This window comes from Scaptodrosophila lebanonensis, unplaced genomic scaffold, assembly GCF_003285725.1.
Source record: "Scaptodrosophila lebanonensis strain 11010-0011.00,11010-0021.00 unplaced genomic scaffold, SlebRS2 tig00000136-arrow-arrow-pilon, whole genome shotgun sequence".
NCBI lineage: Eukaryota > Metazoa > Arthropoda > Insecta > Diptera > Drosophilidae > Scaptodrosophila > Scaptodrosophila lebanonensis.
In genome coordinates, this window is record NW_022060586.1 from 527775 (window position 1) to 555462 (window position 27688).

Below are 27688 nucleotides of genomic sequence, written 5' to 3' on the forward strand. Positions count from 1 at the left end.
TGCACAATACATATAGTAAATAGAAAATATACATTGTTTATAGGTTCAAACATACATTTACTGTATATTTAACATGCAGGCGTTATTCATTTAATTTTACAATTCAGAAATATTTGGTGTTCTCAATTCAAAGAATGAATGATGATGAATGTGAAAGGATCAATGAATGGGTTTTTGTAAACCGGAAGAATCTTGTGAATTCTCAAAAGGAAAGGTCTGTGCTGAGGTTAGTTAAAGCGACGACATTATCCTGATGAGTAAGGTTACACGTAATTGTATACGAAATACAGTGAAAACTCTCTTGGCCAGACACTCACAGTCGGCCCATTTTTGTCCGCTTAAGGGAATACTTAAATACTTTATACACCGATCGAATGTTTTAGAAAAAGTGTCCGCCAAAGAGTGTCCGGATAAAGGAGGTGTCCTTTAAATGTAAATATACAAGTAGAACGAGTCTGAATTACTTATTATGAAACAGAAATGCGATTCTATTTTTTATGATGATCTTTGTACCTCCGCACCTATTTACATATATAAGTGCATGTATGTGTGTGTGACACTACTTTCGCCTATTTTCCAGTTTGATTCTCCTTGGAGCCCGCCAATCGATCAGGCGATCGAGGGTACATTTCTGGTTTTCGAAAAATGGAAAGGTAAGAGGAAATGACGCAAGAAACTTGAATTTGGCTTTGTTGTTTTTCAGTTTATTGTTTGTTTTCTCCTTTATTCATATACTTTTTTATTCAGTTGTACATAATGTGGTTAATTTTCGTTTTGTTTTGTTTCCTCGACATTAAAATTCATTGCACTAAACACCGTGTGTGCCGCCGCCCTTTATCATTTCGACTGCGAAATGGCGTCGTCCTACTCTAATTGGTGCAGAGGCATCCGCACATCGACAAAAATAAACACATACACACACACACACACACACACGTTTTTATACAAAAAAATGTATGAAGAAAAAACCGCAAACAGTTGACTTACAAAGTATATAAATATATGTATGTACATACAAGTACAAGCGATTGAAGGTAACTTTCTCGATCTATTATTCACTCTGTTGGCCACTAATTGCTCTTCAATTGCGCGTGGGTGCGTGTGTGTATGCATGGATGGCATAAATTCAAAATATATACACTAACGCATAATGATATAATTGATTTAATAACATATATACACATGCACATACTGTATATATTTTAAATTTATGCGAACACTCTTCACACGTTTCACTTTCAATTTATGTATAATAAGTTTTTGCTTCAAAAAAAAAAAAAACACTTATACAAAAAGCAAACCGTTATTTATAAAATAAGGTTACGAAAGAAATGCATGTATATATAATACATATATAAATATATAGATATAGCTAATACAGAATATGTACGGCACAGAATGTGCTGCTTCCTTCCAATTCAGCTTTCATTCTTAATTACAGTACGAAAAAAAATTAAATTAAAATACAATTAAGAAGTGTCAGAAGGACAAAATGTTAAGTGCGACATTACACGTGTTTTTGTTGTTGGCTTTTGTAGTTATAATTGTTTGGGGCGCCGCGGTAGGTTTTTAAACGTTAGTTAATTAATAAGCAAATACAATGTACGCCTTCTTGTTTACATAGTTATCCTCTGTTTTCAATAATATTGTTATGCATTGTAATAATATATACGTGTATACTTGTATGTATACATATTATTGAGTTTTCGCTGCTCCGGCTGTGTGCCACATGAGGGCCTCATCAATTGCTGTTGCTGTTGTTGTGGTTGTTCTGATTCTGCTGCTCCACACTATCCATGTTTGGCACATAATCCAATGCCATCATACAGGCAAACACAGTCATAACCATCTTCGGCTTGACCTCGGTAATGTCCTCGGGCAGGGCGTAGACGCGGGCACCAATTTTGCGCGCCATGGAGATGGCGTACTTGGCATTCGCCAAATTGTCCTGCGAATACAAAATCGAAGTAGATGAGATAAATATTTATTTGATGCAAGTGTATATTTGTTAAGTTTATGGCAAAGCATGTACAAGATTATTTATATTGTACGTTATAATCTCATGAATGTTCAATGAAGAAATATTCTAATTAGGTAATCGAAGCAACCCAAAAGGAGGCGTGCTATTGATAGAGTTTATATCACTTCTAAATTCACTTTTCTTCCATTTGAAATCATTTAAATTAATCTAACTTCTGAAAAGCCTCTTTATGGGTGTATACGATAATTGGTTGGCACGAGAGATCGCAAATAATTACCGAGTGCGTGTGCATTTTAATAAAAAGTCATTTCATGGAATTAAAGTGTGGGATCTAACAGTACCTTTGTAGGTTCGCGAGTTGAATCATGACAGAAAGGAAACTACTTTAAATTAATTATTAATTTTACATTTTGGTTTGTAGTACGCGCTTAGACAAAAATGTTGTTCCATTCTCTATAATAACGAATTATACGCCCAATACTATTTATGTGAATTTCATATACACAGCAGAGAGTCAAAGCAATTGCCAAAATAATCGGCAGCGCTGGCATTTATTTATTTAATAATCGCACAAATATTTTAATATGCTTTTAGATTTAAGCAGTAACAGGTATTATGCTGTAAAATAAGTGTTTTTTACTGAAAATTAAATCCGAAAAAATATTTGAATGCCATATGAGCCAGCTATGTTAGTTGTTGAATCGCAAAAAACGTCTAAAAAATTTGAAAAGGGGACAAATCTCATTCCGCCAACTGGAAGTTTTCTTTTTACAGGCCCTTTTTCCAATTCTTAGAAGCACAAGCAACATTGTACATGATTTCTGGTATGATTTCGAAGCATCTTCGAATGATGTGGAAAAACCAAAGGTTTGAATGTGTTTAATAAAAGGTGCCACTGATTTAAAGGCCACGATTATGACCTACAAATTAAACAGGATTTACACCCAGAAAGGAAAGATTTTTTGTAATTATTGGTGGAGTGGGATAATGTGCCTCGGTTTTGAAAGTATCTTGCAAAGGGCTGTTCTAAGCGTTACTTTAAAATCATTACATCGATGGTACTTATATGGGATATGTATTCATTACTGCAGTATGGTCGATAACACCTACATAAGTATGTACAAGTATAACTGTAGAGTGTCATTTATGGAACTTGTTTGTATTTTTAGATTGAAACCGATTGTGCTTACCTCTTCTGTGCCGCTGGTGCGCACCAACTCGTAATTAATGCTGCCCTCCTTGATGGCATCGATCAGATCAATGACAATTTTGCCATCGGCTATGGCTGGATCATTAAAGTTGCGCAGTTGTGACTGCTTGCCCGCATCAGACAGCCGAGTGTTCACCCACTGTACAATTTCCTTCTCAATTATGGGATTACCTGTGTTAGCCAGGCGTGAGAGTATGGATAAGGTATACGCGCGCATCAGTTGCCAGATAAGTGCTGTGGGTTTCATATAAAATAATGAAATAAATTAGCTGATAAGCTCGACCTCTTTTGGCTCGATAAGAAAAGAAACACATACCCAAAGTCAATGTCGCATTGCCATCATTGAGATCCTGACCAGCAATGCCAACCAGGGAGAATTTGAGCTGCTTGCCCAAATCAACAGCATAGTTGCAGTTCTCAAGCTTCTCCATAAATTTGCGCAAAGGTGTAAAACGCTTGTGCACACGGTTCCAATTCACAATGCCCGGCTTGATGACATCGAAAAGCTGAAAGATGACCAGACCGTCGGCCAGGTCCGAATACAGCCAATTCACGTGCGGTGAGACACCCATGGAGTTCATCCAGTTGCGATACGCTGCGAAGGTTAGGAGTTGAAGCATGTTATTCATTTATAAGGCCTATAATCTAATTATCTAATGATGCTGGACGATGTCCGAGGTGACCGTTTCACCGTTTCAAAAGAATCTAAACATAATTCTGTTTTTACACGGTCTTTTTTTACACGATTTTGATATAGCACGGTTTGAAAATTAAAAATTCATATATATTTCTTTAGATATAAGGAACCAATCACCTATTTTTGCATATGATCAAAGTCGTTTTTTACACGGTTGTTTCTGGAACGAATCTACCGGTTAAAAACAGAATTAGGTGTACATGATATTGATTATAACAAGATCTACAGCATTTCGACTTAAGCTATCCATTTATTAAGATTCTGATGCTATAATACTATAATTGGCCCTCGTCGAACTCGGGGAAAACCTCGTATTAAGCGAAATTGTGCGAAACAAGACATGGACTCCATACAAAATATGGGGTTGCGTTCCTAGATTTCGACAAATGCGCAAACAAATTTCTACTGTTTAATTTTTTTCCACTGTTTTAGAGATTTAAAAATGTTAAACATTTACAAAATGTTGCTCCACGGTTGAATATTTATCACGAACAGATAAATCTTATTAAAACGGAAACTATTTTTAAGTGTAAAAAATGTTAAAGCAGCTTAATATAAAATTGAAAAACCATTCAATTTGGCATATAATCTAGTTAGAACCCATTTTTGGGCTAAACATTTCACAAAAAAAAGAAAGTGTTTTGTGATTGTAAACAACCGCAGGTCAAAATTTCTACCAATATCCATTCAACTTTGCCTCCTTAAGCTCTTTTATAGATAAAATAAACCAACAATTCAATCCAATAGGAATATTCTTTCCAGCACTGAATACATCGATGAAGTCAGTTTTAGTTGTATCCGAAATCCTTATGTTTTAAAAGTGTTAACTTTTATTATGCATTCAGATATAAGTAGCTAGTATTTATTGCACGTCCTGGGACATATTCTAACAAAAAAGTGAGTTAAAGTAATACGCTTCTTTTTTAAATATTTCTCAACTTCTATCATGTAAGAACGAGGTTTTCAGCGAGTTAAAAGAAATAAAAGAGAAAATGTAGCAAATTTTAATCGTGTTAGACCGAGGTCGTATTAAAAGTAGTCGTGTTATGCGAGGGCTAGTTGCATATAGTGCCACTACAATATAAATATAGTATACTATATACGACGTAGATTTACTTCTAACTATGATTATTAGAAGCACACTCCAAGTCTTAAATCGGCGCATTTCTGGCGCAGATTAAAAAAGATTCTTGGTTGGACTTCCTACGTGGTTTCATGGTCGGACGCTCGGAGCTCAATTTTAATATATTTTCTATTGTTGTCCTAGGGTGCTAGTCCCCCATTTGACAAAAAAAAACCCTGTTCCAAATAACTTTAAAAGTACTCACTTTTCTCCTCGCGCGTCTCCTCAATGGATTCGAGTCCCTCAATTTGCTCAGGTTTATCCAGTCCAGGATGGTTATTGAACAGATTTGCCACAAAGGCCAAGTTTAATTTGTACACGCCATTGACAACATCCTGGGCCGTCAGGAAGCTGCGGCAGTTCAATTTAGCCGCCTGTTGCAACATAATTTCTGCCCGCTGTGTCATATCTGTCTCACGCAGGGCATCTAAATTGACATTTGCATCGTTACCCGCAATTTGTTTCAGCAGATGCGAATATATCTCTGAATCGACAATGTCCGATTGGAAATTTGTGCAGCGACGCGAAATACCCGCCCGCTCCAGATGATGATTGACCCAGCGTAACAATATGGCCTCCGGGGACATTTTCATCAAGTCCTCCAGACGCTCGTTGTCGAATAACAGACCCGCAAGTCCTGGGCAGCTGTCTAAAGTGATGTGGCTGAACAGACCAATGCGGATGATTTGCCAGAGCAAGCCCAGCACTAAATGCGGCTTTCCCTTGGCCAGATCGTGGGCATCAATATTCACAATATTGCACCCAATAGCTTGCGAGGAGACCAGCGCCAGCGTCAGGTTCTCGAACTCGCGATAGACTGTCAGGTTCTTCTTGTTAATGGCGCGTTCATCAATTGTGTCGGGGCAGGAGTGGTTGATGATTTTGCACAGTAGGATGCCATCCTTAATCGATGGATATAGGCCCTTCCCCTCGCTATCGATGGGCAGCAAATGTAGCAAATCTTTGTCATGACCAAGATTCGAATTGATCCAGTCAGAGAAGGCCAGCTGCTCCTCCAGTCGTACCGAATGCGTGGTGCCCTCCGAAGAGATGCTCGACATGCCGCCCAGCGTCTCAAGATTCTCCTTTTTCGAGACGACCGTCTTAAATGTACTTGCCACATCTTTAGATTTTAGGTCCAAGCACAAGGTTTCGAATTCATCCAAATTAAGTTTGCCCTGATGGGCGGTGCGTTGTTTGCTCTTAAATTCGTCGATCATTTCACGCACTTGATAGCCGGCCAACTTGAACCCAACCTGATTGAGGGCATCCTTGAGCTCGTGAAGGTCGATGAATCCATCCTTGTTGGAATCCAACTGCAATATATAACAACAAAAAACTTGTTATTTATGATTTTAGAAATAAAACCGGTTCACTTTCCCTATTAATAAATTATTTTCATTTTAGATATTTATGAAAAAAGTACCACTACTTATAAGATATTGCAGTTCATTCAAGACATTTAAATACCATGAGTTTATAAGATGAAATGAGTTCAAAGAGCTTGCAACTATAGTCAAAGGTACACCCAGAGATTGCCTTAATAATGATCATTTTTCACATCAGACTCAAGGACGAAGTCCACAAGTAGGCGTGAAAGACCCCAATGTATTTACTATACTTTTGACGATAGAAATCAACCGGCAAACAGAGCACAGAATAAATGTGTAAGTATATTTATTTTGGAATGTAGAATGAAGACCGTGAAATATCCTGTGCCCAAACAAACTGGGCGTAAAACTGGAGCAACATTATTTCGCTATAATAATTAAATATAATAACAATAGGTTTCGTAAAGTGAAGGGGTTGAAGCGGTTGAGGCTAGAACTAGCCACCCCGCTTGCTAGCTTTCTCCCTCGTCTTAATATCCTTTGATGAGACAAACTTAGTGTTTGGTGTCTTCTCGAATGTTACTTGTATGCTGATCCAACTCTGGTACATTTGTCAGCCCCTTCGTTACCAATAATAGCATGACAATTGTTGCTTTCTTGTTGTTGCCAAAATAGAAATACTCGTATGTACACGTATAGTAGACACTCGTAAGCACATACAGATACGGAAGGTGTGCGCGTATGCGTACTAAAATATCCATGGGGCTACTCTCAGGAAAATTTGCATTTTCTATTTTTAGGCCAGCATGATGTGGGCACAAGATCAGTCGGGTTAAGTCAATCAGTCAGTTAGTCATCTGTGAATCATCACACTCATCAATACTGACCTTCGGAAATCACTTCGAATGCCAAAATGCTAAACAGCCGCCGCTACGTATCTGAATGACAGGGAAGCCATTCCACAACACCCCACTCCACCATCTCGTATTAATCGACCAACGATTTAGCTTATACTACACTGTATTATGTGCGTGCGCGTATAGGATAGATACATATGTATCTTACAACGTACGATATGTGTATGTACGTGTATATGTACAAGTAAGTATATACAATGCACAAGCACAAGCCATATGCCAAGTTTCCATCGATTACTTGGGTATCGTATAATGAAGTTTCATGCGTCAATTGACGACTATCAGCGAAAAAGTTGTGCCAAGGTAAGAGCAAGCTATCAACCACCGCACATAAAAATTCATTTGAATTATGGCCAATTATGCCACAAAATGGGCCAAATCTGCCACCCAAATCAGAAATATGCGATGTTTTTCATTTTTCCCCGATAAGCAGCGTATAGGTGCGGTCGTCGGGCACTATACGATAACGGTCTCTTTGTATAGTCGTTATACTCTATATTAATTGGACAAAGTGTATGTGTAGTCCGATACATACACAAAGCACGGTATGCGGCTGTTACTACAGGTTCTGTTTTTATATCTTGAAAATTCTTTGCTTTTTTGCATTCTTCATTGCGACAGCTGTTTAAAAACCATCGTTTGAAAACGATAGAGAAAAATACCTCTTCTTGATAAGTTTTGGATTCTATATTTTTAAACAACATTAAAAAACTCTCAAATTCTTAATTACATTCGTATTACTTTTTAATGTGAATTCAGGACATTCGCGAATGGCTATGTACTTTTTGTAAGATTCCAAATTACAAGGAAATAGGGAGACATAATCTTTAATTTCAAATGATTGAGTTTTCCGCGCGCCAAGTCAAGAATCTTAATATGAAGGAACAAACGACTTCATTTCGAAAATTGATTACCATGATTATGGGACACACGACTAATAGGAGAGACATCGTTCAATTAGTTTTCTGCCTATACATATAATTAGTATATTTTGATCAAGTTCGATCATTATACCCTGTACCCAAAGGGTAATGCATTTTTTACACGACTTTTTCTGGAAGCAATCTACCGTGTAAAAACAGAATAAGGTGTACTAGTTTAGTGCGAATGTATGTAACACACATAAGGATGCGTGGCAGACCCGTAAAAGTATATGTATTATTGATCAGTATGACAAGACGAGTCGATCCGTCCGTCTGTCAGTATGAGCGCAAGGATCTCAGCAAGATATCAAGGTTCCCATAAGCCCTAGGCAGATGGAGTTTGTTCCTTTTTTTCTAATTTGATTAAATTTGTTAAACTGCAGATGTACGAATGGATGCCAGGTTCAAATGCATGTTGTACATCACAACGAGCGAACGCAAAGTTCCAATGAGAAATTTCCATCAGACGGCGGTACACACTTATACCGTATGTATAGTATATGGACGTGTGTGTATGTACATACATAGGTACATATTTGTATACGACACACAGGCATATAGATTGTAAGGTATTGGTGTCTCGTTCGGTCGTTGGTTCATTTCGTGTCGATAAGATAAAGTAACTGCTAAAATGGCAACAAAATCGAAAATAGCAGCCAGATTACGTTCACATTACATATACTAGTACATTCCATATATGTATTTTATTCGGGACCTACGGATATACATAGGTGCATATGTATGTACATACTCGTATGTGTATTCGTTTGTATGTAAAGAATGCGAATGAACTTTGCTATTGATGGAAGCGGCTCGCGAATAAATTGATTAGGACAAACATCATCAAAATTGGCAACATATGACCAAAACACCTGATAGCGATTGACAGTTAACGGAAGTCATTTTTTATTTATTGGTGTGTATTAATATACATATGTATGTGTATATACTTTTTGGTCAAGTGGGTGCGGCAATCTGAAAAGGTGTTGTAGTTGAGTTGTTGAGGCCTCAACTAAAGCTACATACATACATACATGCATACAAACATACGAGTATGCATATCTGTTATTAAATTATACAGTCTAGGAGAAAAGAGAGGCAGGTGGTAAATAAATAGTAGAAGTTGATTGGCGTTAGCGATTTAATATTCGAAAACTGTACGAAATAGCTTGAACTTACATATGTACATATGTATGTATGTAGAAACGAGTATGTACATATGTACATATAAATCTGTTTATGGATTTATGCTTTCATTCTAATTAGCGCGAAGAAAGAAATGTTCCTTTAAAATGATATTGGTATTTTGCAAATGATTTCTGTAGATTTATATACATATGTATATGTATAAATGCACATAACTATATCTAAGGATGCCTGTGCATACATACATATGTACATATGTACATACATGTAACCACATTGAAAGAATGACTGCCCTATCTGGAATTAATTACGAATGCAAATTATGAGCCATGTAGATACGAGTATGTGCATATGTATGTATGTTTTGGGTATGTGTATGTATGTTATCGAACAAAAAACCATTAACAACACAACGACAAAAAGCTAATGATTACGTCAGTGCAGAGTGGTATGAGCAATAATTATAAAATTACAAATTTCTTGTAATGTGTGTACGCATACTTATAAATGTATGTATGTACATATGTAAAGATTTTAAGTTGGCACCTACATTGGGCAAAAGCTCCTCCAAATTCAGCTTAAACTCCTCAATTGTTTGATGCTGCTCTATGTTGATCATATCAGACATTTTTGTGTTTTTTGTTTGCGATTCTCTTGCGTGTCCCACGAAACAACAAAGACTTGTGTAATTATTTAGGCGCTTAATTTCTTGTTAATACTTAGCACACACGCCAAACTAAAGAGAAGAACAACAACAGGCAAAATATATAAAATATTTAAGTTTCGATCGGACGGGCGGGATGGCGCGTGAAAACAACACAACAACAAACAACACAACAATTGGAACACGCACACACTCTCGGCAAGCGCGATCGGAGCGGATCGGATCGGGAAAGGAACTAGGAGTAGTTGTGGAAAGAAATAGAAAAAGCGTGTGCACAGCAAGAAAAACCTTCAGCGAGTGAACCGTTAGATTTTCAAAGCATGTACCGTTTGTTTGCGAAGCCACAGGTGGAATATGGAGGTGCGCACGATAACAAGAAACGAGAGAGAGAGAGAGAGAGAGAGAGAGAGAGGGAGAGAACGCGCGCGCCTGAGAGAGTAGAGCAAGCAAGATAAGAACTTACAAGCTATGGATAACGAGAAACCGCGCGCGTGAGTTTGTCAGGAGCGTTGAAGAAATCTAAAGGAGTGTTACGTATGTATGTATGTATGTATATATGTATAGGACACGAATGCAGCGCCTTTACTCAAACGCTGGGCGAACTAAACTAAATGAGCGCCTGGCCTAGTACGCCCTATATATGAGGTGTATTACCGCAAACCATACAAAACCAATGACGGCTACTCCGTGGATTTTCTTTTATCGGAACCTAGAACCCATTCGTACCTAACGAGTACTCCCGCATACACAAACACATGCAAACATAGATATGTACTATATGTACATATGTACATATGTATATGTATAGTATTGAAGTGCTCGGTGCCACACAAATCGAACTGAGAATTCTTATCAGCAGTTGCTACCTAAACGTGAGCACATGGGCGCCATAATGCTGACTGGTCTGCGAATTTGTTTGTGGGGCGCCTTTGAGGCCAGTTTTGGGAACACATTGTCCAAGTACCGCCTGCATATTTGTACTTAGTCATGTCTTTAAGTTTAGTCAGACCACTCAGCGATTGCTCCGATTGCTTCATTTATTTTCAGCTGGTTAATCGGCATGATTTGTTTTCCTGCCAGAATTGGAAAAACACTTGCGCTGCTAATGGGCCAAGAAATTTACTTAAAAACCAAATTAAATTTCACAAACACACATATGTACACACATACATACTCGTACATATTTACTTATACTCGCATATGTGTATGTACTTGTACATATGTACATACATATGTATGTAGGGATTGCAGCATTCGCAGCTGCAAACGTGGCAACTGGCTCAAACCCTAGAAATTGCACAAAATCAAAAGTTTTTTATTCGACTTATGCATGTGAATTTGTTTGTATGTACATAAGTGCACGTACATACATATATGTATGTATGTATGTGCCTTACATACCTACGTATATATGTACACATATCGTCAGCATACATTGTTATATTGGTGACAAAATCGATCGCAAGTCATATGAGAGCACTCCATCGGGTTTTTTGTGACATTGAAGCAGTCGGCTGACATATATACATATATATATGTATGTATTTATCTATGTATGTATGTACGGAGCTAGGTATGTCATGGGTGGTGACTGATAAGCCTGCCAACCCACAACTCATTGGCAATATCAACGACACATTGTTCCACATACAAACATACATATGTACGTATATACTTGTATGTATGCATGCACATAAATGCGATTCAATTCAGTAAACCTAGTGGCGACAATATCGGCTAACTATATCAGATTACGCGACTATTGAGCAGTGTAATAGGGTTGTCGAGCTCTAAAGCGCCTTCAAGATCAATAAAGATACGACAATAGGTACATACATATAGTATGTGGATAGGTGCGGGTTATGATGATATCAGATCATTTAATAGCTTTTAGCATTGCATATAAACAAAAACAACAACAATTTGTAGAAAATACATGCCACACTTAAAGGGTAAAATGGATACTCTCGTTTTCATTGTGGTACGACGCCTTATAAATCATAATGATAAGAATATTAAAAATTGGCGCACCTGTATTGCACTGCTCTACCGATTAAGAATTTATATTTTATGTTTAAGTACTTTTGCTTTTACATTTAAAAATTGCCAGTTATGTTATATTTGTCGGGAGTACAAAAGTAAGTATACATATGGTTAATAATTGCTAAGGTATAAATAATAACGGTTTCATCCTACTTTATAGCTGACAACTCTTTCTCTTCACATCAGCTGTAAATATTACACATTGAAGCTCCTGAGTGTACGTATATGTACATAAGTAGTATACTACAGTATACTAAATCAATCCTATGGTCGCAACCCACTTACTCAGCTCAAGTACCGCAAGTACTATTGGTAATATTACCCATGAAGTAAGCATGAGCGAAAACTGAGGGAGAATGATAAGCGAAACACGCTACTAAAACGTATGTAATTAGTTTTTTAATAGTCATTATATCAGTCAGTGAATTATGTACAAATACCTTGTTTTTGTCTTTTTTGTTGATCATAAATTTGTGTGCGATACAAAAGTGGAAATATTTAAAGCTTTATGTAGAGATAAGATGTCAGAATGCCATAGTGTGGCCAATCAATAAAAAAAAAAAAACAAGAAAGGAATACTAAAGTCGAGCGGGCTCAACTCTAAAATACCCTGTACCCTACAAAAAAAAAATGAATTAAAAAAATTTAATTACAATTTCAACAGCATAGATTTACATCAAGATCGTGTCTATGCGTGTTTGCAGTACATACTTGTAGTTATATCAGAGCAGCTACAACATCAACAGCTGCGGGCAGCTTGGCAGAGATTAAATGTATGGCTATAACTTTCTTCATAATTGATCTATCACGATGAACGGACACATAATTACTAACGGGATATAATTACCAAATTTGAGTTCAAAATTTCAAGAATTCCGAGAGTTGTGCAAAATTACTAATAGCGGGGGAGAGGGGGGTGCATCGGAACAAATGAACAAACTTGATCTGCCTAGGGCTTGGGGGAACCTAGATACCAAGATTGGTAATTCTAGCTCCTGTAACTTCTGAGATCCTTGCGTTCATACAGACGAACAGACAGACAGACGGACATGGCTTTATCGACTTGTCTTGTGGGTCTGCCACGCCGCCTTCTGTGTGTTACATACATTCGTACAAAACTAATATAGCCTCTTTCTGTGTGTGAGCATGTGCAGTACAAAGTTGGCCAAAGCAGCAACAACAATAGCAGCGGGCAGAACTTGGGCAGAGATTACATTTATAGCTATAAATTCCTTTCAAATTGACTTATGATTGAAATTTAGCATACGGACCCATAATCATTAACTGGGGTTATTTGACAAATTTGATTGAAAAATTCCAATAATTACGGGAGTTATGGAAAATCACTAATTGCAGGGGAGTGCTGAGAAGGAGGAAAATTCTGAAATGTTACGGGAGTTGGGAGTGGGAGAAGCAGGAATTGTTTTAAAAAATACACTTGTGCTGCGTACACATATAAGGCATGTGTGTGCACAGTTTTTATAGCCTGTACCCAAAGGGTGAAAGGCTATACTAGTTTTGTGCGCATGTATGTAACACACAGAAGGAGGCGTGGCAGACCCCACAAAGTATATATATTCTTGATCAGGATGAGAAGCCGAGTCGATATAGCCTTGTCCGTCCGTCCGTCTGTCCGTCTGTCTGTCCGTCTGTCCGTATGAACGCAAGGATCTCAGAAAGTATAAGAGCTAGAATAACCAAACTTGGTTTCCATATTCTCCTAAGACCGAGAAAGTACGAGTTTGAGTTTTTTTCGATGCACCCCCCCCACTCCCCCGCAATTCGTGTTTTTTCTTATAACTTCCGTAATTCTCGGAATTTTGAAATCAATTTTGGTAGGTACATCCAGTTAGTACTAATGTGTCCGTGCGCCAAATTTCATCATGATAGGTCAATTCTGAAGAAAGTTATAGCTATAAGTAAAATCGCTGCTCATGCGCTGCCTGCAGCTCTGTCGGCAGCGCTGCCCGCAGCTGTTGTTGTTGTTGCTGCTTTGGTTCAACTTTGTGCTGCATACATACACGCATATAAACACGCATAGGTACGTGATGTAAATGTATGCTGTTAAAACTAAACATAAACATATATTCTAATTTAATTTAATTAATTAATTCATTAATTTTTTTTAATAATTTAATTTTTTTTTTTTAAATTTTTTTTTTAATTTTTCTTTTTTGTGGAGAGTACAGGCTATTTTACTGTCGGGCTTGCTCGACTGTAGCGTTCTATCTTGTTTGTCTCTAGGGTGTTGGGATGGTCCACTCTATTCAATTAATGTATAAACATTATTCTTTTACATATACAAGTACATATGTAGCTACCGGATTTCATACGTGTGCGACAAATAATTACCTAGTAATGACCAATTTTATTTTTCTATTATAGGGGTATGGTACTTCGCACTTTTCGCAAATCAAATACTATAATTTATCTAGCTTGCGGGAGCGATATGAAAAATATTGTAATAAACTTATAACAATCGGTCCAATTGTTGAGACACATATAGAGGACAGACAAATGGACACAGGCATACGGATAGATAGATAAGCACGGATAGATATATATATATATATATATATATATATATATATATATATATATATATATATATATATATATATTTACATACTTGTACAATCTTTGTGTTTGGTTCTAGCAGCCATTCGGAGTACAGTTTTAAATAATCAAGTAGTGTGTTGTGAAAGGGGGCAACGAAATGCAATTACGAGTATGTAACGGAATGAGCCATAACACTCATTTACGATTGATTGAATTGATAATAATATGAACTACATTCAATGTGCAAAATTTTAATGATGCAAATTACAAACTCTCGGGAACACAAAGTGTATGCAGACATTCCATCACTTTAAGCTACAAAATATTTCAATTTAAACGAGTAGAATGCTAATATCAAGTTAAATATACATACAAGTATATCGGACTAAATAAACTAACAAATCCATAAACTATCTATTTTCTATTAGTTACATAAAAATTCGCAATCAATAAATTTCTTTTTGAAAACGTCAATTCCTCAGTGCATGACATAGGTATAATATAATATCATATACATATGTAATATATACTTGTATACATGGACTGCCCTCCATGGTATATGTGCATATGTATGTAAGTATATTTGCGTGATTCGGCTAAGCAAACAAAATTTGCAATGCACTATAGTCACATAATGCCGCGATTGTGTATTAAGTACACGAAATAGTTGAGTTGATTGTTAATGTCTCATGTGGGTTAAAGAAATGTTAATATCTCAGCTCTTTGGTAGGGCTTTCCGCTAAGCGTGCTTATCGTCTTTTTGCAAACATGGCTCAAATGAAACAGAAAGAAAATGACAGCACAGCAATATAATTCAATTATGATAAATACTTATATGTATACTTATAAATATTTTATTGTTGGGTACTTTCGTTCGTGTTATTGCTGTTGTTCCTGTTCATTGCATTGCCGCTTTAGGGAAGTTTATTGCAGACGATGTTCGTTGGCAGCAGTGCTTGGTTTGCTTATTTATCCGGTTTCTACAACTAGACTAATTAGCAATGGAAGACGGAGGAAGCCTAATTACGACTATATCACAAAAGAAGGAGTATCTTATGGATACAAATATGCAACGATAACTGAAAGATGCAACATTAGCGGGAAATAGCACAACAAAAAACATAAAATGTGAACTGTGACAATTGGGACAGTATTTGAACGCAAAGTACAAGCGAGAAAAAACCTGGTTCACTTTTTTCAAGGGAGGGTACTTGCTATTTATGTAGTATTCAACCTTTTTAAAGATAATTTGTGCCTAAAAATAGTGTGTTAATAGATTTAATTAAAGTAATTTCGCAAAAATTGCAAAATCAAATGGAGAATCTAAAGTCGTGTGCCCCGGCTTTGAAATACTCTGTACCTATATATATATATATATATATATATATATATATATATATATATATATATATATATATATATATATATGTATATATATATATATATAAGTGGAAGTATGTATGTATGTATGTACACTCCCTATAGGCTCCGAAATCGCTCTGCCGATTTTGATCAAATTTTGTGGCAATATTAAAAATAGTCCAATGGGTGCACCTGTGAAGTTTCGTGCCGATTCCTCAACGCGATCAACCTTCGTTTTCTGGCTTATTTCTACTCATTTTCATTTGTTTTACAGTTACTTTTTACTCTGTTTGTGAGTGTTTCATTCGTAAATAAATAAAATTATAAATTGAAAACAAAACAAGAAAGGAATGCTAAAGTCGCGCAGGCTCTACTTTTAAATACCCTTTGCCACCCCACAAAAAAGGAATTAAATTAATTAATTAAATTAAATTAATTCCATGCATACACACATTTACATTTACATCAGAATCGTGTCTATTCGTGTTGGTGTACTTGTACATATGTGTGCATTGGGCCTGGTTATATGGCTATAACTTTCTTTCTGATCAACCTATCATAATGAAACTTGGTATACGGATATATAATTACTAACTGGATGTGTCTACCAAATTTTAGGGGGGAGTGGGGGTGCATCGGGAAAAATGAATAAACTCGTCCTTTCTCGGGCTCAGGAGAATCTGTATACCAAGTTTGGTTGTTCTAGCTCTTATACTTTCTGAGATCCTTGCGTTCATACAGACAGACAGACGGACAGACAGACGGACATTGCTATATCGACTTGGCTTGTCATGCTGATCAAGAATATATATACTTTGTGGGGTCTATCACGCCTCCTTCTGTGTGTTCCATGTACACTCTCACAAAACTAATATACCCTTGTACCCTTTGGGTACAGATGAGCGAAAAAGGAGCAGCTGGAAATGACGATGAAAGCGAATCACCACAATTCAATTAATTAAAAACACCGACTCGACTTATGTACTTTGTGGACTCTGCCACGCCTCCTTTTGTCTGTTACATTTTCACTTTGTAGAAACCTAATATAACTCTTCTTTTTTTTAATTTTGTGGCGTGGATGAAACAACAAGCAATGCCAGTGATAAGGTCTCGTGCCAAGGGAACTATGTCTGCCCTGTGTGTTCTGGGCACATTAACCTAAGCCCTATAGAATTTGTATAGTATAGTATATATAGTATACATAGGAAGGAAATATTCATATTTCATACTAAATAGCTCAATATTTTTTAGCAATTTGCAATTGAATAGGCATGTGGTGCCCGCTGTATGATTTGCTTTATAACGGCGTTTCCAAACAATCTGTAGTCGTGACACGACCAATCATTTCTATAATCGATGATGACGTAAGTGCTGTAACAGTGACTGTGACTGCAACTGCAACTGACTGCCTCACGATCGACTGAAGTATGAAATTCCGAGATAATAGTTGGCCGAAACAGCCGACCAGCCAGCATATTTTTTCTCACATTTATTTGTGCTCCTCCCGGTTCATTGTCACATAAGAAAAAACGTATTTGCACATTTCTATACATATACGTATACTATAGGTATATAGTTGTATACAGGTATTTGTAATAACAAATTAGTTGAAAACCCAAGCAAGTCTTATGTGCCTATTTGTATAAAAGTAGTTTTTCATTTTGGCAGTTTCACTTTCGTTGAACCGGTTTTTCGTTTTCGTTGGAACCAAACCAGACCAGTTCAGTTCACTTACAAATTTCGAATTCCACATGACTGTCACGAACCCTGCCTGTTGCCTATTTGCCCCGCATTAATTGTTTCCATACACAACAACAAGAACAACTTTACTTTATTCCATATGTCTAAAGTTAATGCAGTTTGCTGTCGCGGCTGTTGATGCTGTTGTTATTTTTGTTGCTGTCAAGCGACCTCGACAACAATAACAACATTACCTCAATACCACGCCGTCGAATGAATTGGAAAACGTGAGTCAACAACATTTGGAACATGTTAATTAACAGTGCGGTGGAAGATATGTATGTACATGTCTCTATATTCAAAGATACATATGTACATAGTACACTGCTCGTCACTTGAATAGGAACATGATTGCGGTTATATCACTTACGTTGTTGTATTATGCATATCTTAATTACACTCTACTTTGGTTGTTAACTATGTAAAACTGACGATTATTAACTATTTGTAGAGCCCGGAAGACAACGCAAAAAAGTAAGGTTACTTTTGCAGATTAGTTTGACTGCAGCTTGTTCAAAAAGAGCGCCATTTTTCCGTCACCAGAATAGGAACACGAGATGACGATCAGTCTTTCGTTAAATTGTTGATTTGATGAACTTAATATGTATGGACAGAGCATGGACAGAGATTACATTCGTGGCAATTAGTCCATTCAAAATTGACATCAGGAGACATAGGCACTTACCAGAGTTATGGGAAATTATCTATTCCGGGGACAAACTTGTCCTTTCTCGGACTTAGAAGAATCAATATATCAAGTTGGGTACTGCACTTTCTAAGATCCTTTCGTTTATACAGACGGACAGATGGACAGTTCTATATTGACTCATCTTCTCATACTGACCAGGAATATACGAGTATGTATATAGATTTGGAGGTCTTCCACACCGCCTTCTGCATGTTACATACATTCGCACTAATTTAGTATACTCTTTTACCCTTTGCGTTCAGGGTAAAACAAGTCTCAAGTTAAGTATTAGTCATTGATATTGAAACACACTTGGCAAATTTCCAATATTTTCGTTTTAGTTAATGACATTTTTGTTGGGTGACAAGTGAAAACATATCAATGAGTTGTTGTCGTTGTCATCATCGCCGTCGTCATCGTCGCCGTCGCCGTCGTCGTGTCAATTAAAATTTGTGGCACGTAAAACATATTCAACTGTTTGTTGTGTGTGTTGTAAATTGTTATGTAGAAATTTGCAATATTTCCAGCAACAAGAATCGGGCGTTCAGTCGACATAAAGTTGAGTAAATTGTATAATCAGTAGTGACACATATCCGCCGGTCGATTTACAAACAGACCGGACAACACAATATAAAACGTACACACACACACACACACGCATATCTATGTACATATAACCAGTTATTATCTATACTATAAAAGTGTGGGTGTGTGTCCATACGCGCAAGTACAGGGCTTTCGGGTTTTACTTTAAGGCATGGTTCACACTGATTACATTTTATGAAATATGATACGCATATTTGTCATATGTATGTATAAGTACTACATACTATACATATGTACATACAGACAAACATAGTTTAGCATGAGTCAGCCACAGAGGCTACTCAATAGACAGACAGTCTGACCACACACACACACCTCAAAAGTTGATAATTAGCATAAGGGTTGTTCGCAAAATGACTTACAAGTAGCAGTTGCAGATCCACACACAGGCTATGAGTCATAATTTACAATTAAATAGAATAATGCCAGATAACGAATGAATCAATGTTTTGACATTACTTGTATGTGAAAATATCTGTAGAGCATTCTTTCTTTGCCTTTTTTTTCGCTGTTCCGTTGGCAGTATTCACACAGTACTTAATCATATTTATTTCCATACTTCTATTGTTATGATAGGTTAGCTCAACGATAATTGTGTAGAATTTAGCAATAAGCACAGACAAAACAACAACAAAAGCTAAAGTCGGATGCCCGACTTTAAAATACTCTGTACCTATGTGTACAATAGTTATAGAAATTAAAAAAATTAATGATAGAACCAAGTGGAGAAGCTAAACTTTGAAATATGTACTCTTTACATATGTGTAGAATAATTATAGAAATTTAAACAAAGTTGTAAGATTACAAGAATTTGTTGTATCGATTATTCGAAGTCACGTAAAGGCTGTATAGCTGCACATTTACATAGGAATTGTATCTATGCGTGTTTGTCCAAATCCGAGTTAATACCCAGACATACATACATACAAGTAAGTCGACAAGATTGAGTTTTGCAGAGTCATGGAAATGTGGGCAGGATGAGTGGTAAAATATCGATTAAGCGACGAAAAGTTTAATCTGGAAAACCCAAATAATAACTCGTTCTATTATTAGCACATTAGGTGGCCTAAGGAGGCGCGAAAGCCAACATACATATTTCGGTGGATGTCCACTTATAGTGTGAGCCTGAACAGTTTTTTTTATATGAATCAAATACTAATGAGCTTGTCGTGTGGCAATCGTTGCTCTTTTTAATTGCAAATTTTTTTTGTCGTACATAATACGCAAGTAGGATTATGTCTCGCTTTGCTGGTAAAATATACATGAATAGTATACACATTACGATGACAATGGAAAGTATCCTGGTTAATAAAACAAGTTGTGGGAGGTTTTTTTTCTAGCGACCTTGGGCTGTCTGTTTTTTGTGGTGTTTTGGTGCAGGTTTCGAAGCTATAGCCTTCAATAAAGGCTAGTAAGTTGGTATAAGTACAGTGGCGAGAACATTCCCGTTATTGTCCTCAATTTCTCCACCAAAGGGATTGCATGACCGGATTGTAAGTATTACAACAAATAGGGTATTAAGCATTGCACGCGTGTTTTTCAAAATCAAACAGTTATTTCAGTTAGAGCAAGATAAGTACCCCTCTGCCCATTAACATACCACTGTTAATTAACATGACCACCGCTTGCCGAATGTTAATAACAATAACAGCAAGTGGCCAATAAGAAAACAGGTGGCAAACATTGTACAAGTATATATGTACGAGTAGAAGCATAAAGTACTTTTATTTGAAAGGCGTAAATGTTTGGTTTCTGTGTGTTTGTACTCGTGTCTACATACATATGTGTGTATGTATGTATGTGTGGATGTTAGTTTTTACGCTTCAGCCAGTGCGAGACAACTCCACAATAGAAGCAGCACGTGACATGCTGTTGTATGAGTGCGTAGATACACGTGTGAATGGATGGGTGTGAAAATGTAGCCGTGGGAGGCACCACTTCATTACGACAAATTTGCAGAAAATTAAATAAAATTAATGAAATACCAAACGCACACATAAGAGCGGATGATAACAGACCGTTGCGCCTGAGCACTTATCGAAAATAAACCGGTAAAACACTCATTTGCCTTCCCCCTGTGTTTGTTTTATAAACATGTCAAGCTGTTAAGTGAATATTCATACACACATACAAAAAAACAATGAATAAATGTTAAATGAGTCGCAATTCTTGTTCTATACATACAAGATATTAACAACCTACAAAGGCAACTGGCAAAAGTTCAAAAAACTCAGCCCACACGTACGCACCACACTTTCACGAACACACACATACATGTATACTATACATACATACATATAGTATGTACATATTCATATGTACACATGTACGTATGCGTATTAAAATCATTCAATTTCGAATCCACACTCGTAACGAGGACATTGATATGCGAACGCAAAATAATAAAAAACGAAGAAGTTTAAATTGCTTCGCCCGAAGGACATTGACTAATAAAACAATAAAACAAAATTGTATACACACGTAAATGCGTATGTCACATCTGTCCATAATACTGGACAAATCCGCGTTTGCTATTTAATTCAAAAACATATTCACATTCATTTATTCATTCATTCACGGCTCTATTGTGAATATTTTCGAACATACATACATATAGTAGTATGACCATTTACTGCGGCACAAACTGGTCTTTGTGTGCAACGCATTCTCTGTTACTCTTTCTTTTTTCTATACCATGTACCCTTGGGGATATATTAGGATATATTAGGTTTGTGCAAAGTATGTAACAGGCCGGGCTATAAGTGTATGACATACAAGGTGTGTTCCAAAGTAAACAGGACTTTAAAAAAAAACAGAACAAATGGTTTCTTCGGCAAAATAAATTTATTTTATTCAAAATAGTCTCCTTCTGCTTCAATACAGCTTTTTGCACGATCCAAAAGCATGTCGAACGAGTGTTTTAGCTCGTTGGCCGGTATGGCCGCTAGTATACCGGTGCAAGCCTTTTGAATGGCCTCTACGTCTGCATAACGCTTTCCTTTCATGGGCAAATGCATTTCTCCGAAAAGGTAGAAGTCGCACGGTGCCATATGAATACGGGGAATACGGCGAGTGGTTAATGGTTAAAATGTTAATGGTAAAATAGTCGGGAATAAACGGGAAGAAAAACAAACTCGTTTTGGATTAAATACAGGCGCTCATACAGATGTCTAGATCGCTTTGTCTCATTATGCTGATTAAGAACATATTTACATACATATACTCGTTAACTCGATGGGGTCGGAGATACTTCCCTCTGCCTGTTATATTAGTAAAATATTTGCAATAAGCGCACAGTTAAGACAAATCAAATACAGACGAAAAGAGAGGCGATTTATGGAAATGTAAAGTACCAGCACATACATACATATGAATGTACTTATATATGTATATCCATGTATCTATCTGAATGTGTGTAAGTAATTTTAAGTGCATAAGCTGCTGCCGGCTGCGCTTCAATTGCACTTGAAAGCGACGGCGAACGGCAGTGGCGGTGATAAAAAAGTCAAGCAACAACGACAACAACAATGTTTGTTGTGTGTGAATGAGCACATTTATGCGCCGCTTAATGTTGCCTGCATATTGTTGCATGTACGTGTACAGTGGCATCGCTATCGGCTTCTTCCTACCCCCCAACTCCTCCTTCCCAACGATTATCACCAGAGGCAAAGCGGGACAGCTAACAAATAAAGAGCGCGGCCATCGGAGAAATAAATTACAAGTATATGGCAGCTCCTACGTTGTCTCCTTCATTCGTCTTATGTATCGTTCGTTTGCAACATGCAAGCAGCCTACACACTCCTCCTGATAAACCATAAAAATATTTTTGAGTATGGGCACTTAAAATGCGAGGCTTTGCCGCAATTAACGCTGACACTCCCACGCAGCAGACAAAAAACAAAAGCACTGCTTTGTGCACAATTCCATACAGTCAAGTGTCGCTATGAAACACTTGCCCCTGAAGTGATTCAACTTTAATGAGGCACGCTTGCTCGTACATGTATTGTCTTAGCGGTTGCATTTTTATTTTAAAAACCTCTTGGTACTTCCAATAAATCAACCTCTGATTACCATATTTCTGTTCAGCTTGTTATTTGTATACCCTGTAACCGACGGGTAACTAGAGCAGACTGCTAGAGTTTCGTGAGCCCGAAGCTTACAACCCTGTACCCACTTGTAACTAATTTTATTTCATCCATTTTATTTAGGCTTTTAAAATAAATAGTATTAAATACCAATAATTAAACAATAAATGTATGTTCGCAACATATCCTTTTTGATTCCATTAATTTGCATTGGGTTTGTTTCTCTGTTTACATCATGGCTATAAGTTCCGTCAGAATTGGCACATGTAATAGCACAATTGTGGCATAAAGTTCCAGGAATAACGAGAGCAATACAGTATTGGAGTGTATGTCGTCTCCCCTAATCCATAGGCAACACAATTCCAAAGCTATGTAAATAAAAATTTGTATTCTACCTCTATTTCAAATTCTATCCATGACCATAAGAAATACATTAGCGAAAAAATATCACGACAGGAGAAGGCCCATTTTATAGGCATATAAATAATTCGCATGATGTGACGAACCAATTTGGTATATAGTCGATTTTTCTTCAAAGTTGGAACCAGGAGCGTCTATATAAACCAAGTTTCCGAAATCCAGGTTTTCATCCAGACGGACTGATCGATTCGTCACGCCATGCGGATTATGAATATATACCCCTTATTGTGTCGGAGATGCCTCCTTCTTTGCATACTTTGCACAATCCTAATGGGTATATTAGGTATATTATAGAGCCTATTAGGTCGAAGTTTAAAAAATTAAGTCCAAAACAACTGAAGCCGAAATCTCTAGAACAACACCCCTGTATATGCATGTGGCAACATTGTTTTGTTAAGGCTTACAAAAACAAACAGCAAGCCGTGTCAAGCTAAGGCAAGGTAAATCAGACAACAATTGAATGCGGAACTAGCCTAAAGGCTAAATAAAGAAGCTGGCAGCAGAATTAGTCATTTATTGAAAGCATGGTATTAAATTATCTCGACGCCTGTACACGCTACCGATTAATAAAATCAACAACGACACCAATGCTGCTAAAGCATCAATAACAAAAGCTACGTTCCAAGTGGCGGTTCTCTTTCAGTATTGTACTATTGATTTTGACTTGACAATGGACGCCCACATCTGCGATTACAATGCCTACAGAATATGGATCCTCAAACTACCCAGAGGGGAGTGGTGGATCCACGTGCTGTGTCAACATACTATATGTGGTTCATTGTTGATCCTTGTGTGCTTAAAATTGTTTCGCTTGCCATGCATTTTAATGCTAAAGTCGCCCAACTGTTCACGACTGTCGAACAATAGCAGCTAGCAGCGTTGGAGCAACCAGAGCACTGTCTGAAGACTATTAAGAGAGTAAAGCGGGGCCTGAGAAAATAGTATTTAAAATCGGAAATGGAACTGAATTTTGGCGATAGCAGAATGCTAAATTCTCAAATAGAACGAGTATAATGGATCGAAGATTACGAGAATCTTGACTGATAACTTCAATATTCAATTATCGGAACAGAGACTTCTGGAACGACCCTCCTTCTCAAATGCACTCATTTTTTTTAAAGTTCGATTCGAATACAACTGTCCCATATTAACATTCAGGAGCCCCTGGTATACCAACTGTAAAGTAAATTAAGTACTTAGGCCGTCCGCCTTTAGTGGGATGTTCACGGATCAACCAAGCGAACTTAACTTGATCTTCCACATATCATCCTTACTCTTCGGACCTAGCCCCAAAAGGACTTCTTTTTATTCGCTAAGCTGAAAGTTGTGCTTAGGGGAAAGACATTTTTATCAGAGGTGGGAGTATCGTTGGAAGAAGTTTGTTGACTTAGAAGAAGACAATGTTCAAAAATAAAAATATGAAATTGTTTTAGCTGTTGTATCATTATCAGGATACAAACGTTTTGGATAACTTGCATACGTTGTCTGTCTATGGTTTTTGTGTGCAATACAGAGATGAACCAACTTCCTTGATGAGGGCCTATGAACTATAAGAAGTTTGGTCACTTCCCGAGATTGTTGTATACCGAATTATTCTTTGGATACATGGTATAATCATACACCTTTCTAATTGATAAATAAATCAATCCAGTGTTCCTATTGAAACAATATCTTTAAAGAATGTTGAGCTGTTCTTGGCTGGTGTTTCCTAGAAATAATATTGTCGTTGCTATTGTTACTACTAGTGGGGTTACAGGTCATGCAACATTGTTTGCTGCATGTACCACTTATTAACATTATCTATGCATATTTGTGTATGTATGTATGTATATGCATATGTGTGTGCACAGGCGAAGACGAAAAAGCTAGAACATGAACATGTACTATTGTTCCAATACAATGACAGTGCTTACAGTGAAAAACAATTCACGAAAACAAGCAAGACATGAATAACTGTTAAACACCAATCGAACGCACGTATTAATATTTACATATGTACATACATAAGTATGTAAGTATGCACATGCAGACGTACTTGCACACATATGTACAATTTAACTACATACCAGATAGATATGTATGTATGCACATACATACATACATGTGTGCAAAGGGTATAAAAATTGAACTCTCAATGGTTTTGAATAATTGTTGTTATTGCCCCTTGAACCAAATGAGAACGAGAGACGGCGCGGCAAAAACATCAGCACCAACGTTGGATGTTGTTGCAGACGCACACTCACAGCTTTCAGCTTGCTGAGTCGTAGTTTTTTAATGCTTATGCCTGTGTGTGTGTGTGTGTGTGTGTGTGTGTCTGTGATTTTCTTTTTTAAGCTGAAACCAGTTTTTGTCTCAGGCTTAACGTGCCGTTGTTGTCATACTGCTAAAAGCATTTATATGTATGTATGTATGTACATATATACATATATATCTGCACACTTTTTCAAATATGTATGTAGTAGTAGCATACATATGTTCATATGTATGTGTTATTTTTGCGAATTTCATACGAAATTCTTATGAAGTGAAAGAAGCGTCCGTTACTGCTGTTTTGCCTTTAAGGTTATTTGATTACTCATTGGGCACATAACGCAGAAGCAGTGTCAGAAGACTGAGCTGTAAGAAGCGCCAAACGCAGCAGCTCACAGAAATACACAAGCAGTTTATGCGTCAGCGTCGACGGGCGCGTCGATAGCCAGTCCGCAGTCGCACCCCCAAGGAACACGATGCAGCGCATGCGTTTTTGTGCAGACGCTGCGCTGCGCTGCTGGTGCGAGTGGTGTTGCATGTGATTGCGAGTGCACGCACACCGAGACACTTTGGCGTGGCCACCACCCAGGGAACTTGTTTTCGCCTTTTTACCGTGCGCATACTCTGACATACGTACATATGTATGATGTATGTATGTATGTATGTAGATACATACAAGTACATATATGCACAGTCGCATGCTTGCCCCACTCTACGCCTTTACCGTTAGTCAGTAGTAGTGGCAGGAACAGGGTAAAACACTGGTCTCCGATGCCGATGAAGGTGGGGGTTGGTGGTATCTTTGCAGGTGTGTGTGTATTGAAGGCCATTGTCGACAAAGCTGCGACGTTAGCTTTCCTGAATGCGCGCCCACATGCACCGGCATTACGCAGTTCCATCTCGACTGTGACTGCCAGCGGCGGCGTGACTCATGCAATTGCTATTTAATTTTAATAATCTTAGCATACAGTACATACTCGCACATCTGTACTATGAACATGCAATTATCGATTTAGCAGGAACTATTTTGTTTATTGAATTTTCCACTTTTACTTACTTCTGTAAATTTCTCTTTTATCTCAGCCTTTTCATCAATGGATAAACTTTTTGCAAATTTGTTTAGAAATGCCATTTTGTTGTGTGCTTGTTTTATTGTTGTTGGCGGCCGTTGTTGTTTGTTTTGTTGTTGTTTTTGTTCGTTTTTTTTTTGTTTTTTGCCGCTGGACGCACTTTCTTAATTGTTATTCTTCTTATTGTTTGATTGGTTATTATTTAAATAAATTATAAACTGAGCAATTTCACTTTATTGCGCTCGTCTACCGTTATTGTTGTTATTGTGTTTGTACAAAAAAAAACTGCAAATAAAACGCGTTGCGTGCGTGTGGTTATTGTATTTGTTGTTTTCGGCGCGTCGTGGGGCGGCTACAGTCTTCTTCTGCCGCTGCTTGGTGGTGAGTTCGTTTGTTAGCAGGGGGGAGTTGGCGCTGACTTTGTCTTGTGGTCTGCTGGCAGCGAAGCAACTTCTACTAAGGCGACACTTTCTTCACGGTTTTTATTGCTTTTATTGTTGTGATACTTTTTTCTACAATGCTGCGATTGTTATTGCCGCTTTGTGAAGCCACAAAACACATGAATATATACAACTTCGGAAAACACACTGTTGTTGTTGTTGTACTTAGCATATAAGAGTAAGAATTGATTTAAGATAAAAAATCGTTTTCTTTACTTATATATGTATGTATGTATATGTATACGATTTAGACACGTTGGTATTTCAAGACCAGCTTAAACGCTCTAAATGAAGTTACATTAATTTATACGTTAATGTTAGGCGGTACTGTTAACCGGTTGTCGTGTTTGCGTCTTCGTTATTTACATATGTGTGAACAGCAACGACTGTAAATAAGTATAATTGTTGATCAAACCGCGACAACGACCCGCAA

At 37.3% G+C, this 27688-nt stretch overlaps 1 protein-coding gene across 3 annotated transcripts; it reads right to left on the reverse strand.

Annotated features, from left to right (window-relative positions):
* Positions 1-1287: 1287 nt before the first annotated feature.
* On the reverse strand, positions 1288-27648 carry LOC115629130 (plastin-2). 3 transcript variants are annotated; one of them, XM_030525471.1, is made up of 6 exons: positions 10456-10568; positions 9879-10064; positions 5217-6327; positions 3508-3786; positions 3172-3425; positions 1288-1948 (listed from the first exon to the last, which is right to left on the reverse strand). In XM_030525471.1, the coding sequence occupies exons 2-6, from the start codon at positions 9954-9956 to the stop codon at positions 1742-1744; spliced, it is 1929 nt and encodes a 642-aa protein (XP_030381331.1). In that variant the 5' UTR covers positions 9957-10064; positions 10456-10568; the 3' UTR covers positions 1288-1741. The 3 variants fall into 3 exon arrangements, with proteins under 3 accessions (XP_030381331.1, XP_030381332.1, XP_030381330.1); XM_030525472.1 differs by lacking the exons at positions 9879-10064; positions 10456-10568 and adding an exon at positions 26803-27648; XM_030525470.1 differs by lacking the exon at positions 10456-10568 and having other exon boundaries at positions 9879-10254.
* Positions 27649-27688: the final 40 nt, after the last annotated feature.